General features: G+C 47.7%; 1 protein-coding gene across 31 annotated transcripts in view; it reads left to right on the top strand.

The window, feature by feature from the left end:
* The first annotated feature begins 3,973 nt into the window (after positions 1-3,973).
* The window catches only part of TP53BP1 (tumor protein p53 binding protein 1), a 29,572-nt gene continuing 19,901 nt past the window's right edge, over positions 3,974-13,644 (top strand). For 22 of the 31 annotated variants that reach the window (XR_014934214.1, XR_014934215.1, XR_014934213.1 and 19 more), the window contains exons 1-7: positions 7,653-7,956; positions 8,029-8,159; positions 8,381-8,451; positions 9,323-9,481; positions 10,458-10,539; positions 11,149-11,294; positions 12,426-12,546. Coding sequence is in view for 27 of the 31 variants with exons in the window: in XM_085515082.1 (XP_085371208.1) it covers positions 7,783-7,956; positions 8,029-8,159; positions 8,381-8,451; positions 9,323-9,481; positions 10,458-10,539; positions 11,149-11,294; positions 12,426-12,546 (884 nt within the window). In the remaining 4 variants the exon portion in view is untranslated. Of the gene's footprint in view, positions 4,107-7,652; positions 7,957-8,028; positions 8,160-8,380; positions 8,452-9,302; positions 9,482-10,457; positions 10,540-11,148; positions 11,295-12,425; positions 12,547-13,644 lie in introns of those variants that run through there. The other 9 variants (XM_085515086.1, XM_085515085.1, XM_085515080.1 and 6 more) reach the window with 2 other exon arrangements.

Here is a 13,644-nt window from a genome sequence, read left to right as displayed (position 1 = left end):
ACGGCTCAGTTGACGCCGTCGGTCTGATTGAGAGTCACACAAACGTAAAACTCCACGTGGAGCTTTAAATGCCGGCTGCCACATAACCGCAATATCCACAGTGACGCCACAGGAGCCTGCGGTGCTAAGGGATGCTCAGGCTTCGCCATCGGCTTTTGTTCCTTCCTATCGGCTTCTTCCTTCTCTGTCCCTCCGAGGTGAACAGAGCACTGAGGTCTTGATCTCTTCTCGATGGCTCTTTTCCTCCTTCAGTTACAGACAAGTATGTTGGTACAGGAGATCCGGCTTCCGGAAACATAAAATAGAAGGTTAAAGCCCCTGATTTTTGTCTGCTCCTCAGGTACAACAGTGGTTGTGAGCGATCCTGCCGTGCCAATGGGGGCTGCTGGCGTCCAGGGTGCCAGGGAGGACAGATATGTGGTATGTGGCCGCACTTGAGCAGCCTGTTCTGGTCAGTCAGGGCTCTGGGATGCTCAGTGCGCCGTGTGGAAAAACTGAGCAAGCAGAACGTGAAACTTGATGCTGAAGGTGAGGAGCACTAGGAAGCAGCTTCGGGTAGGAAACTCCACGTCTCTTCTGACAAAGAAACTGCAATTTACCTTGTATTGGTGCAGCAGAGCAAAGAAACAAGACTGTCGTTGCAAAACAAGATTCAGGACAACAATAATCTGCAGTTTCTCAAAGCAGTGCCGAGCTGCGCCCCCTGCAGTGTGCAAGGCTCCCACAGCGCTGAGCTGCAGCAGAGGAGGCCGATGGTCGGACAGCGGGGTGCGGTGCTGCTGTGTTCCCTGGGGACCCACTGCTACACTCAGAAACATTAACACGGCGGAAGGGTGATACAGAGGTGTAACAGCAACGAGGCTCGCGCAGACAGAACGGTGTTTCAAACAAACAGTGCTCACCCATTTCTGCAGATCTGGGCTCACAAGAAAGTCTGCCCCGGAGGGAGATGTACAGGGGAAGGATTTCTGGTGGGAGCTGTCAGCCCTTCAGTGAGGTGCAGCCCGGCTCCAGCCCCTGCTGTCCCTCGGCTGAGTGCCTTCACCTGTGCTCCCAGGGGCTCAGTCAGTGGGTCGGCCGGGACTCAACAGTTCCCATACACCCACCGAGCCTGCCCTGCACACACAGCCAAACCTGCACAGGTTCCGAGGCGTTCTGGCACACCTGTGTGATTCTGGTGGCCTGTGCTGTTACCAGCCTCTCTGAGAAGATAATCAGGGAAAAAAAAAACAAAAACAGTCAAATACAGAAAGTGGGGAAAATCCCCCATTGTTTCTATGGACTCGTACAGATGTGACCAGCTTGCAGTTTTCTCAAATTGAGATCTGCACTCAGGAGGTTCTCTGGCTCTCAACAATTAAACGGGGATGATGCAAGAGGTCCTTCTCACACTGAAATACAGTGACACAGCTGAGCATGATCTGTAAGAAATAATCTTATAAACAGAGCTAGCGCATCAAAATGGAGCAATTTATTTTCTGTGTATTGTAATTTGCTCAACAGTGTTAATGTCATTGTCTCACAGGAGTGCATGGAAGCAGGCAAATGCATGAACAAAGGGGAAAAAAAACAACAAAAACCTGTTTATAAACACCCAGAGTAAATTCCATCTTGAAAGTAAGACTCGGGAGCAGGATCACAAAGGGCAAATACGAAGATAGAAGATTTTCAGAGCTTTTTATGCCATCCTCCTGTTTTCAGGTGAGTCAGTCCAATACTCGCTGCTTATTTTTGACACGGTCGCTTCCCAGAGCTGCAGCTTTTCTCTGCAGTGCAGAGAGGCTCCTCCAGCTGGCTCCCTGCCAACAGAAAAGAAATGGAGGCATGCAAACCGGGAGCAAAAGCTTGCAGGGAACACTGAATGTGCTGCTGCTGCTCCGGAACAATGAGAATCTCTCGGGAACACTGTTTGCAGCCAAAGCCATATTTTATAACATGATCTGCTTGTATTCTTCAGCAAATTATAGCATCTTGACATTCCTGATGTTTTCTTTTGTGACCAGATCTCTCTACGATCACAATAGAAGTGTTGTAGCTGTGCAGTCATATTGCATGACTCATTATGTTTCATCAGACCTACCATCCGGTAGTGAAAGGAGGGATATCTCATCTAAGAGGTTCTTCCTCGTTTCTGTAATTACACAGTTTAGGTACATCTGCAGAGAGATCAGCATGCAGGTTTCTGCTTTCATATGCCCCACAGTCACTGGTACTCCTATAAAGTGCTACAAGCTGCCTAAGCTGAGTGCAGACATCATGGATCCTGACAAGAACTGGGTGCTGGCAGAATGACTGGCAGCAAAACCCCCGGGAGGGGGGGACGGGGGGGAGGGGGGCTGAGGAGAAAAAGTGCCTTTGAGCAGTAGAAGGCAGTGAATCACAGATAAATGGCTGTTATATAAATGGATCTAAAGACTAAGCTCAAAACAGTATAAATAGAATCTTAGTGATATCAAGGGGAGAAAAATCTATACCATTTCAGTTTCTCAGTACTTCAGCCTGGAATTATGACTTTCTGTGCTCCCCAGCTAAGAATGTCCATGTGAATGTGACTCTTTCTGGGAGCCAGAGATCTATGGCAGTGTCTGAATAAAACTATTGTCTTTAACCAAAGTAAAATATGAGTTCATTTTGGGTGAGACCTTTCTAAGTAGCAAAGTAGGAGACTTTTTAAAGGGACTTTGCACAGGCCCTGATCTCATCTGCAGGAATCACAACTTGGAACAGAAAAGCCCCGCTTTGTTGCTGTTTCCTTGTTGGGATGGAGCTGTGTTGCCATCTAGACGTCTGGTTGGGAACTGCCGAGTCCCTGACCCACTGATTGAGCACCTGGGGAAAGGACCGGTCAGCCCTGGCAGCGCATGTGGAGCAGTTCAGCTGTGGGACAGGAAGGGGTGCAGCCTGGCTGCGCCTTTCTTAGAGCTCATTGAAGGGCTGACTGCCGCTGGGGAAGGATCGCTGGTTGGAGATCCCTCCTTGGTGCAGCTTTCCTCTGCGAAATCTTCCTTTTATAGCACGCCTCTACTGCGCCAGATCTTCCACCATCACACCTTTGATGTAATGCCTTTCCCGCTGTGCTGATCTGCTCAATCTTATAGCGCAGCTCGCGGAGCTGGAATCTTGCTGTCATGTATCCGTTTTACGTTACTGTTTATAACTACCCCCCTTTTCCTTTAACGTTTGATGGATACATAGTGTCATGTTACTTGTTGGTCAGGTCACTGGAGGTTCAGGAATTGCCTTCTCTGAGTTCGGAGTTCACTGTTCTCGATCCATGTCAGCAGAACACCCTCTAGGGGCCGTTGTGCTGTTACTATTCTGAAAATGATTTCACGTTAAAAACAAACGCCGGGTTAATAGTCTTTAATTATTAATTAACACCTGTCACGAACCCAGAGTTCTGGATGGTGCTGCTGTGAGCTGGTATGAAGACAGAGGTGAGACAGCTGAAAAAGAGCTTGGAAGGAACTTTTGGTGGGTGCCGTGTCCTTTGGGTACGGGGATGATTTAACGACAGGACGGGGCTGGATGAGCATGAATTGTTTGCTCTCCCTGGCTGAGTGGGATGTGCTTTCCTGGGACGATAGAGACCAAGCTGGCCTAGCTGCTGTCGACTGTCTGGGGCTCTTTTGCGTAGGAAACGGAGTTCCAGGCTGTGGCAGGGACGCAGTACGGCTCCATACGATGGAGACGCGCTGTGCTCTTGGTCGCGCTCCGAGGCAATAATCAAAGGTGCTGCTGTGACTCAGCGCGTCCTCCAGAGCCTGGGGGGAGCGCAGGGCACGGGCGTGTCCTTAGCAGGGTGTTGGCTGTGAGCATGGATAGAACCGAGTGCTGCGCCGGCTCTCGTTCTTCGGAGTCACCCAGAGGAGCCGAGCGGGGCCTTTATCTCGCGATCCGAGAAATAAGAGATGGGGCGCTGCGGGCCGAGCCGGCTGACCGGGCCCTGCCCTTCCCCGCCCCACGCGGCGGGCGGCAATTCCCGGCGCGGGCGGAGCTCAGCGCGTTGCCGCCCGCCTGATGTCAGCGGGGCGGGGATGCGGCTCCGGTAACCCCGCTTCAGCCCGAGGAGGCGGCTCTGGCTGCGGGCTCCCGGCTGCGAGTAGGTAAGGACGGCCGGGGAGCCGTCGCGGCCTCTTTTTTCCGCCGCTCCGGCCGGGAGGCGCTTTGGGTGGTTCCGTCTCCCGCCGTGCGCGGCCCGACCTCCCCTCTGCGGAGCTGCGCCCGTCCTGCCCGGCTGCTCCGCTCGGCCCCGCGCTCGGTGGGGCTCACGGGGCGCAGCTCCTGTGCGGGGAGAGCCAGGCGGGCTCTGGGACGTGCTGGGCGATGGCGGTGCCGCTCTGCCTCTGGCGTTGCCTCGGGTCGGCTGTTGTCAGTGCAGTGGCAGCTGTTCGCAGTCAGCTCTAGGCGCTTACCATTGTGTGAAGCTCGGCTCGTGTTTACCTCGGGCTCTGCAACATTCTCCTTTGCCGCTGGGCTCGGGCGCCGGGTCTGCTGAGCGCTGTGCAGCGTTTGCTCCCGAATCGGAGCGGAGGACAATGCGTGCGGGCACCGCCGGGCCGCTGTTATCATTGATGTGGGAGAAAGATCACAACTGTGAAAATACTGAGTACTTAACCTAGATTTTCAAAGGCGGGTAATACCTTTACGCCTATGCTAAGCTGAGGTATCTCGTTAGGTACTTTATTTAATGTATCTAACTCTGGCTTGAAATCAGCATCTAGCATTTAGTGTTCTATGTGAATACTGTGCTCGGGTCAAGTTAAGAGTGGAGGCTGCACTGAGATGGAGAAACAGGTTCATAGTGAAAGAAAAGAGGGTGAGGACCAGGAGACCTGGTTCTCATTTTCCATCTCCGTTAGTAAAGAAGCGCTCAGAAAACAAACAAGAAATGACAGCTTCCACTCTCTGCTGCAAATTCTTGAAGATACACGGGATTCAGAGAAAATACTGCAGTTATGAAAAATCAGGCAACCTTCATATCTGGAGTCTTACGTTGGATGTGTTTCACTTGGAGGCAAAATAAGCTTTTATCCTCCTGCTTAGATGAAGGTGGCCACACCCTATTCATAATTTATGGTAAGGCTGAGGAAAAAAAATGCAGTCTGAACTGAAGAGGGGAGTGTTTAGATCAAAGGTACATGTATTGTAGAGAAAGCAGGTTGCTTTTCTTCATTAAAAAAAAAGGGGGGGGGGGGGGAGGAGGAGAGGGAAGAGAATACAGATTTGATACAAAAAGAAAAAGCATAGTCAGCTTTAAAACTGCCACTCACCTTTGGCATTTAATAATTTGACTACCTGGACCAACCTCTCAAATTTGTTCAATTGATTTTTTTTCAGACATATGGAACTGTAGAAAAAAATAAGGCTGGAAGGGAATCCCAGAGACAATCTGGTCCAGCTACTGGCTTCAGCCTGAGGACAGTTATGTCTGTCTGTTACTACTTAAAAGGGAAGAGAAAGGAAAAAAAAAAAAAAAAAAAAAAAAAAAAGATTAAATGTTAGAGATTGCCTGATATTCGGGGCTTCATCGGGGCTTCATTAGCTTTTTAAAGCATTTGTATGTCTTTGTTTGAATCTTCTGTGCTTAATTTCAACCCTTTTGAGGTTGTTGTAAATCTATTAGCAATTCTCCTGTAAATATGAAAAAATATTTGCTTTTTCTATTTGAAGACTGTTGTTAAAAAACTTATTCTTCTGACATTCTGTCAGTGGATTTAATGCTCAGCTTCAGGCTTGTAGATTAAAAAGATTTCACCCACCTAATGTATGCATGCTGTTTAGAAGTTTGATGCATTGATGTCTGCACCTTTAGGCAGCAGCTTGGCACTGACACATCACTCTTGCAGGAGCTGTGACCCACTGTGACAGTTCTTTCCTTCTGTAACTCTCACTTGTGTGGTGCTTTGTCCATTTTCCAAACCATTTATTATTTTTTTCTTCCACCGCTTGCAGTCACTCTCAGTTTCATTTCGCTTCTGAATTAGTCAGTGTACCTGCTGTTTTATAACCAAGGTAATGAAAGAAAACAACAGAGTAGGAAGTAGCACATTTGTTTGGATCCTCATTCTAACATACTTGCGGTCACACAGAAGAGTTGATGGCTACTTTCTGGAGATGGTTATTCAGTCACTTTTATTCTTATTACAGAAATTTCAGTATCCATTTTTGCTTATTCGCGCCCCTTAGAGATGCTGGCAAATAACTTTTAGCAGTCTTTGTCTGTAAGGCCCATCGTTCTGATGTGAAGATAAAGCAGGTGTTATATGCCTTCTCTAAAGAGACCAATGTTGGCTGCTAACTCCTTTCTTTGTTACCTTCTATGTAAAACCAGAAGTTCATTTGATGGTTTGTTACCAAAGTTTTCAGAGATTGGAAAGGAATTTTGAGAGACTGGTGTGTCTGCCTACCTCTAACCTCCAGATCCTCCATTATCCTGGATAGTTCTGGAAGGTAACTGCCAATACACCATAATATAGGGTGAAAACTCAACAGATTTTAAATCTTTGGCTTATATAAGCACTCCTTAATAAGTTTTAGCCTAGTTTCAAGGGCAAAGCCTTGTCTGTTGACGTTGTTTTTTAACTGAGTCGTTTTGTTCTCTATTAACCTTCTCAGAGAAGGGCAGAAAATGCTTCAGCCTTGACACGGAGCTCCCAGCAGTGTCCCTGCAGAAGGGCAGACCGACAGATTGTTTGGTTGTTGTTTTCCTGCTAATATTTCTGTGGGACAATTTTCTGGTTGTTTGCTTTCTCTGAGTATCTCCATCTTTGTGCCTCAGCTGTTTCTGACCACGTGTGCTCCTGCCATTCTTTAGTACTGATCCTTTGAGAAAGGAGTAATGATTTTTTCCCATGTTTTCACCTGGATCAAATCATGGTTTCTGACAGCATTTTTACCCTTTCTTTGCATTAGCATAGCTTGCTCTTGTGCTTTTAATGACTGCCATCTCTTTGTAAATGCTTCTGTGCCATGAGATCTTATCCGGCAGTTCCATTTTATCGGTGTCTGTTGCTCGATATCCCCCTTATTTTCCTTTTTCTGCCCTAACACCAATCCCGCATGGCAGCGTTGGTCCCTGCTCGGAGCGCTGCCGTCACGGCGCGATTGTCCTTTGTTGTGTGAGCTGCCGCAGATGAAGGGCTCTATTGCTCTATTGCTCTATTTGCTTTATTTGCTCTATTGCTCTATTGCTTTACTGCATTAGCCTTGGTTTGAGCGCTGCTTCCCATGCAGGTAACGAAGCGCTGTGTTCTCAGCTCATTTACAAAACTGCTGCTGAAGAAACGTAAAAGATGCGCTCAGGAGGCAATGCTGTGTAATATTCTATCTACACGGGAACTGAGCTTATCGTAACGAACTTAAAGGTGAGATAATTGCAAGCTCGGAAACAACGGGGAGCGCAGCAAAAATCAGCAGAGTAACACAGAGGTTTAAACCCAAAAATCCCGCTGGCAGCGCGTGTGCTCGGGACGCGGCTCCGCTCCGTTCTGTTCCGCTCAGCGCTGCGGGTGTTCCCGGCTCCGTTTCACGTTGTGACTGACCGCACAGCGGCCCACGCGCCGAGCCCGGCCCGCCCGCGGCCATTCCTGCGCATGCGCCCGCTGCGTCTCCCCGGTAACTGCGTCTCGCGCCGGGGCGGACGGTCGCGCGCCTCCAATCGGCGCGCAGCAAGATGGCGGCCGCGGGAAGAGCGGCGAGGGGCGGCGGGCGGGCGTAGGGCCGGAGGGCTGTAAGGCCGGAGGGCTCTGCCGGGCGTTTACGGCCCCCGCGGCGCCGCGCATGGAGCCCGCCGGCAGCCCGCTGGACCCCGGGCTCTCGCAGCAGGGAACGCCGTGTCTGATTGTGGAGGACTCGCAGCCCGAGGCCGCGGGCGCGGAGCGAGACGCTGAGCGGGCCTGCCTCGGAGCGCTGGTTCGCCGGCTGCCGCTGCGGCGGAGCCCGAGCCCCGTGCTGGTGAGTGAGCGCCCCGCGCGGAGCGGGAGCCGGGCTCGGGTGCGAGTATGTCTGACCCGCCCTGTGTTGCAGGAGATCGTCCGCGCTCCTTCCAGCAGCCGCGGGGCGGGACGGGCGCTGCCCGCCGGTGGGAGCGGCGCGGTGCTCGCGGGGCCGATGGAGAGCGCCGCTGAAGAGATGCCGCCGCCCGGCCCGGACAGCAGGTGGGCACGGAAAGCGGGCTCGGTCTCCGTCTCCCGGCGCTTTCTCGCCCTTTGAAACTGCTGTCGTGCGCCGTGGGCGGCGGCGGCGGCTCCGGCGCGGTGCCCCTCGGGGGTCCCGGGGCGGCCATTTTGGCGGCAGCCGCCAGGCGACCCCGTGGGATGCGGAGCGCCGTCGTGAGGCGGCTGGAGGGGAGCCGTGCGAACGGGTGTTTGTGTTGCAGTGCCCCTGGGAAGGCTGCGGAACGATGCCAAGAGGATGATGAGGACTGTCCCGCATCTCCGTACGCAGAAGGTAACTTACCGATGTCGGTCAGTTCCGTTGGCCCGTTGGGGATGGCCACGCTGATGGAGGAATGTCAGAAATGAGCTTTTTTTTCTTCCTGACGTTGGTCTGTGTAGCTTGGCACTTGGAAATCTATGACTGTTTCATAGCGTTGTTACTAGGCACCCTGCAGACAAGAAATGGTGTAGGAGTTGTATGCTGAACACTGACAGATCAGGTCTTTTTATGAAAGAGCAAAGAACTAGTGTAGCGGCAATACGAAATTACAGCGATGGAGCACCTGGTGGGAAGGCAGGGCCAGCCCAGGGGAGCTCAGGTGCGTGTAATGCCATGTACTGAGGGGCAGAAGGGCTGGAGCCAGGATCCACCCCTTTCCAGAAGTCATTTAAGGGCTGGCAGTTGAGGTGAGGGCATCTTGGTGGAGATCCCCGCATACCTGGGGCCTTCCAAAGGCAAACAGCTTCTTTCCCTGATTTCTGTGCCAGTGGCTGTTGTATTTGAGTGGATCCTCCCTTGCTGCAGCCTGGGTTCTTGTCATTGTTGCGTTTTCCATTGTATTACAATTGACATCGCGATTGTCCTCGAAGGTGCAGGACCTGTATTACCAGGGTTGTGTTCTATTTGTGATAATCAAATATATAGTAGTACTTAATGGTATTATGTAAGGCCTTGCTGCTTAGCACTGGATTTGGATGTAATGGACGTGGTCACTATGCTATTCACTCACTGTGCTGGTACTGTATTTTTAAACTAGTACAGCTGAGATGAGAGTATCTAAATTTATTGAGGGTTTTTGCAGTCCCCTCAGTGTGTCCTCTGCTGTTGTGATTATTTTGTATTTTGTTTTGTGCATATGCTAGTTATGGATGTTCCATGTTAGATACAGGAACATCACAGCTGCAGTTTGGAGTTCTGGAGCTCTCGCAGAGCCAGGACCTGGAGAGTGATGTTGCACCCAATGAAGATGTTAGGAATCAGCTTCACTCGGGAGCTGCTATCCTTTGTTCTTCCAGAACTGTGAAGAATGATACTGAAGATGGTATGTAAAAAATTTTCTTTGGCGTCCCTTTGTTGTGCTGTCATTTTTTTTTCTCCTCAATTTACAGAATCGCACAGAATCACAGAATGACCCGGGTTGGAAGGGACCTCAAGGATCATGAAGATCCAACCCCTCTGCCTGGCATTGCCACCAAACATCCACATTTACTAGATCAGGTTGCCCATGGCCCCGTCCAACCTGGCCTTGAACACCTCCAAGGACGGGGCATCCACAACCTCCCTGGGCAGCCTGTTCCAGGACCTCACCACTCTCCTAGTGAAGAACTTCCCCCTAACATCCAACCTAAATCTTCCCTCTTTCAACTTAAATCAATTTCCCCTTGTCCTGCTATTATCAGCCCTTTCGAAGAGTACTCCCCTCCTGGGTGTGGGTTCCCTTCAGGTACTGAAAGGCTGCAATGAGGTCACCCCGCAGCCTTTTCTCCAGGCTGAACAAGCTCAGCTCCCTCAGCCTGTCCTCATAGGGGAGGTGCTCCAGTCCCCTGATCATCTTTGTTGCTCTCCTCTGGACCCTTTCCAACAGCTCCATATCTTTCTTGTACTGAGGGCTCCATACCTGGACACAGTACTCTAGAATTTAGACATATTGTGTGTCTCTGACAGGAAGTACTGTATTAGTAGTGTGCAACAGTGAGTTTGCAGTTCAGAGCTGAATGGTATTTGGGCTAGTTTCATGTTTCCTTATTGCTATCCAAGTGTCATCATTGGTTCTTGAACCTCTCTTTCCCAGTTTATTTTCAGATTTTCAGATACTGAGTTGTATCCCTGGTAAAAACCTCATTTCGTATTTAACAATAGAATTTTTAAAAAATCTCCGATAGTTCGGTATTATGCTTTTTCATACAAAGCTTATCTTGATATATATGTAACTTACAGAGCTATATGTGCTTCTCTTTGCATATTAATCCAGATGACCTGAGTGACAAGTTCGTTGTTCTTTTTCTTCACTTTTCTAGAACTGAATGTCAAAAACAGGGAAACTGTCAGCAGCATAGAAACACATTCTACTTCAGAAGGCCAACCGAAGGAGTTTGAAGGGTAAAACAGTCAAAAGGTTTATAGTTTGAAGGCAGTGTGCATGGGATTGATTTTAAAAATATGCTTTTTTTTTTTTTCTTGTAAACTACTGAAATATGTCATAAAAAGAAGCTTCAGTCATAAACATTGTTTCAAAACTTTAATTATTATTTATGTATGGACATGAGATTCAAAAGAGAAATCCAGAGGCTAAGTGGTGGTTTCCAGGATTCTGTTGAGTATATGCTAATGTAAACATTCCATTTTCAATTATTTTTAAATATAAATGTTCATTTTGCTGGAAGCTGTTTATTTTCTATGCCGGATAGAGGGTGAACGAAATTTTATTCTATTGTTGCATTCTACCACAAAATAATTAAAAAAAAAAAAAAAAAAGGTGAAACCGATGTTTATAATTGAAGTCAGTAGAACAATCCGTATTGTGCAGGAAACTTAGAAAACGTTTCTGGAAATTTAATTTGTTAAGAGTGAAGATGGTTTTTTGTCAAATGGGAGAGATCTGCCTGCTTTATTCATTTTCTTGCTATGCGGAGTTGAACAGCTTTCACCTATGCTGATTGCAGTTGATGCATTGAGTTTCTTGGGTCAGAGACTGTGTTGCTTTCCCAGAACACTGCTGGATGCAGAAGAACGTTCCAGGAAAGAGGTGCTTGTCTCTAATCCATCGAAAACTGAGAAATGCGTTGACGCTGGTCATGAGGAGTTGGATATCTTGTCGACTCAGGAAGAGATGTTTCCTGAAAATAATATAACAGGTAACAACAGATAGTCGAAGCAAGAATGGCTGTCCCAGGGATAGTCATAATTATTCTTGCTTGGTCTCTTCAATCATGTAATGTTTTAGGGTGTGAGTACTGGGACTTTTTTTCAGTTAATTTTGCTAAAATGGGTAACACCTCAGAAACGAAAGGCTGTAACAATTGGTAACACCTTAAAAATGAAAGGCTGTAACTACTATCAACCACAGTTTCCAGTGGTAATAATAATGCTCACTCTTTGTAGCAGCACACAGTCTAAAATGTGAATAAGTATTGTAGGCAAATATTGCAGGCTTTCTTATACTGAGTAACTTGGGTAAGACATTGACTAAACCATGTCTCTTAGTACCGTATCTACACATCTCTTAAATACATCCAGAAATGGGGTCTCCACCACTTCCCTGGGCATCTTGTTCTGGTGCTTGACCGCCCTCTCCAAAATACCTCATCTAGCTCTCCTCTGCAAATTAAGGCTGTTTCCTTGCCTGATCACTTGTCACCTGAGAAAAGAGGCCAGCACACTTCTTGCTATAACCTCCTTTCAGCTGCACAGAGGTCTCTCCTCAGCTTGCTTTTTTCCAGACCAAATCCCCTTCTGTTATTCCTCACAAGTCTTTTTTTTTTTTTTTTCTCCAGTCCCTTCACCAGCGTTTTTGCTCTTCCTTTCACGTGCTCTGGTACCTGAATGAAGTCTCAGCTTATGTTGTAGTTTGAGTACAACTGTGTACTGGCATAATGTTCTGTAAACCCTCTGCACTGAGAAGGTCCAATAATAGCTTAAGCAAATTGAGCCTGTGCTGTGGTGGCTGTGACTTGTTTTTGAATCCTGGGGGGTAATGTTGGAGCCACTGGGGATTTTTCTTATAAAATTCTCAGGTATGAAGGTATGTATAGTCTGATCTGATTAAAAAAAAAATCTACTCTGTAGTTAGAAGCTACCTTTATCATCTGAATTATATCTTGCTCACATTTCACTTGCTGAACTTCAACGTGCTGTCCTCATCTAGTTCTGTGTGAAAACAACCTCAGGTAGACAAGGAAAGACAAGCTGTAACTTTCCATTAAGCAATAATTCACATTATTGGACACATTTTTAATCTAATTTCCTTTTGTTTAAAATTGCTGTAGGGAGTGACTGCCTTGTAACCAGAGAGGAAGAGGGAAATTCTCTGGCATGTACTCCTGCCCGCAGTCTGCACCTCCTGCAGCTCTCTGGACAGGGATCCCTTGTACAGGAGAGCCATTCCACGTAAGCAAACAAAGCTACAAAATGATAACCAGGCTGTTTTACAATAGTTTGTGCCATTTGCACTGCTTTATTTATCTTAATTTGTACAACCATGGCAAACTACTTTAGTTTAGGCTTCATGTCACCTGTTTGTGTGACACAATACCTCCCTATTTGGAACATCCACGTAGTTAAACAGGGCTCTCTCAAGTATCTATTTGCCTGGTTTGAGTAGGTATTTGTATTGGTGGTAACTATACAGGCATTAACAAGAATGGTAACTACAAGGATGGTAGTAGAAGTATAGAAGGTATAAGGAAAAAGGGGAACTCACCAGTGATGATGCTAGGAGCTGAGGCAATCTTCACTAGCAAGCAATCTCCAAGAGATGCTGCCTCCGTGAGGGTCAGCCCTTAAATGAGGTCTCAGAGGAGGTGGAGTCGAACTCCACCCCTCCTGGGAGCTCCATTACTCTCACCTGTGCTCCCGCAGCTGACCCCACACTTGCCTCAGCTGATTAATCAGTGGTTCACGCAGTGATTACCAATCTCCCATACAGAATTACTTGCACCTCTGCTTATTTAGGTGGCATTAAATTAGAGATTGAGAGGAGTTTTATATTTTGTCTCAATCTCTAAGGCAAAAGATGTTTGCTCATGTTTTCTTAGTCTCCTAGCATTCAGAAAGTGTCCAGATGTGCATGAGGCGGGTTTTCCTCCTTCTAGGTAAGGGATGCTTCAAATAGGAAGCCTTACAGAGAATATTGATTTATGTTTGTGGTTTTGTATAGTGTTATTTAAAGGCTACCATGCTTGTGCTATAAAGAATGATAATGTAATTTTGTTATGACTCAGATATTTTCCTTTGATTGTGTGTGTAATATATGGAACTTCTGTGTAGAACTGCATATGTAATTTAGGGTGGGAGTTCACAAGTTGCTTCTAGAGTGTTGCTGGTTGTGCTTGCTGTTGAAAGGTTATATATATAGCTGAATTAGAGAATGAAGTTGCAGTTTCTAGCTTGCAACCCCAGGGTAATTCTTGAAAACAGCTTTTTGCTTAACGGGCTTTTGGCTGAGAAAGTCTCCTACTGAGCTTATCAGCTCTATTCCAGTACCAG

The sequence above is a fragment of the Coturnix japonica genome, chromosome 14, assembly GCF_054131305.1.
Source record: "Coturnix japonica strain WE chromosome 14, WE-NBRP24, whole genome shotgun sequence".
Classification (NCBI taxonomy): Eukaryota; Metazoa; Chordata; class Aves; order Galliformes; family Phasianidae; genus Coturnix; species Coturnix japonica.
This window is presented reverse-complemented; position numbering and strand designations above follow the sequence as displayed.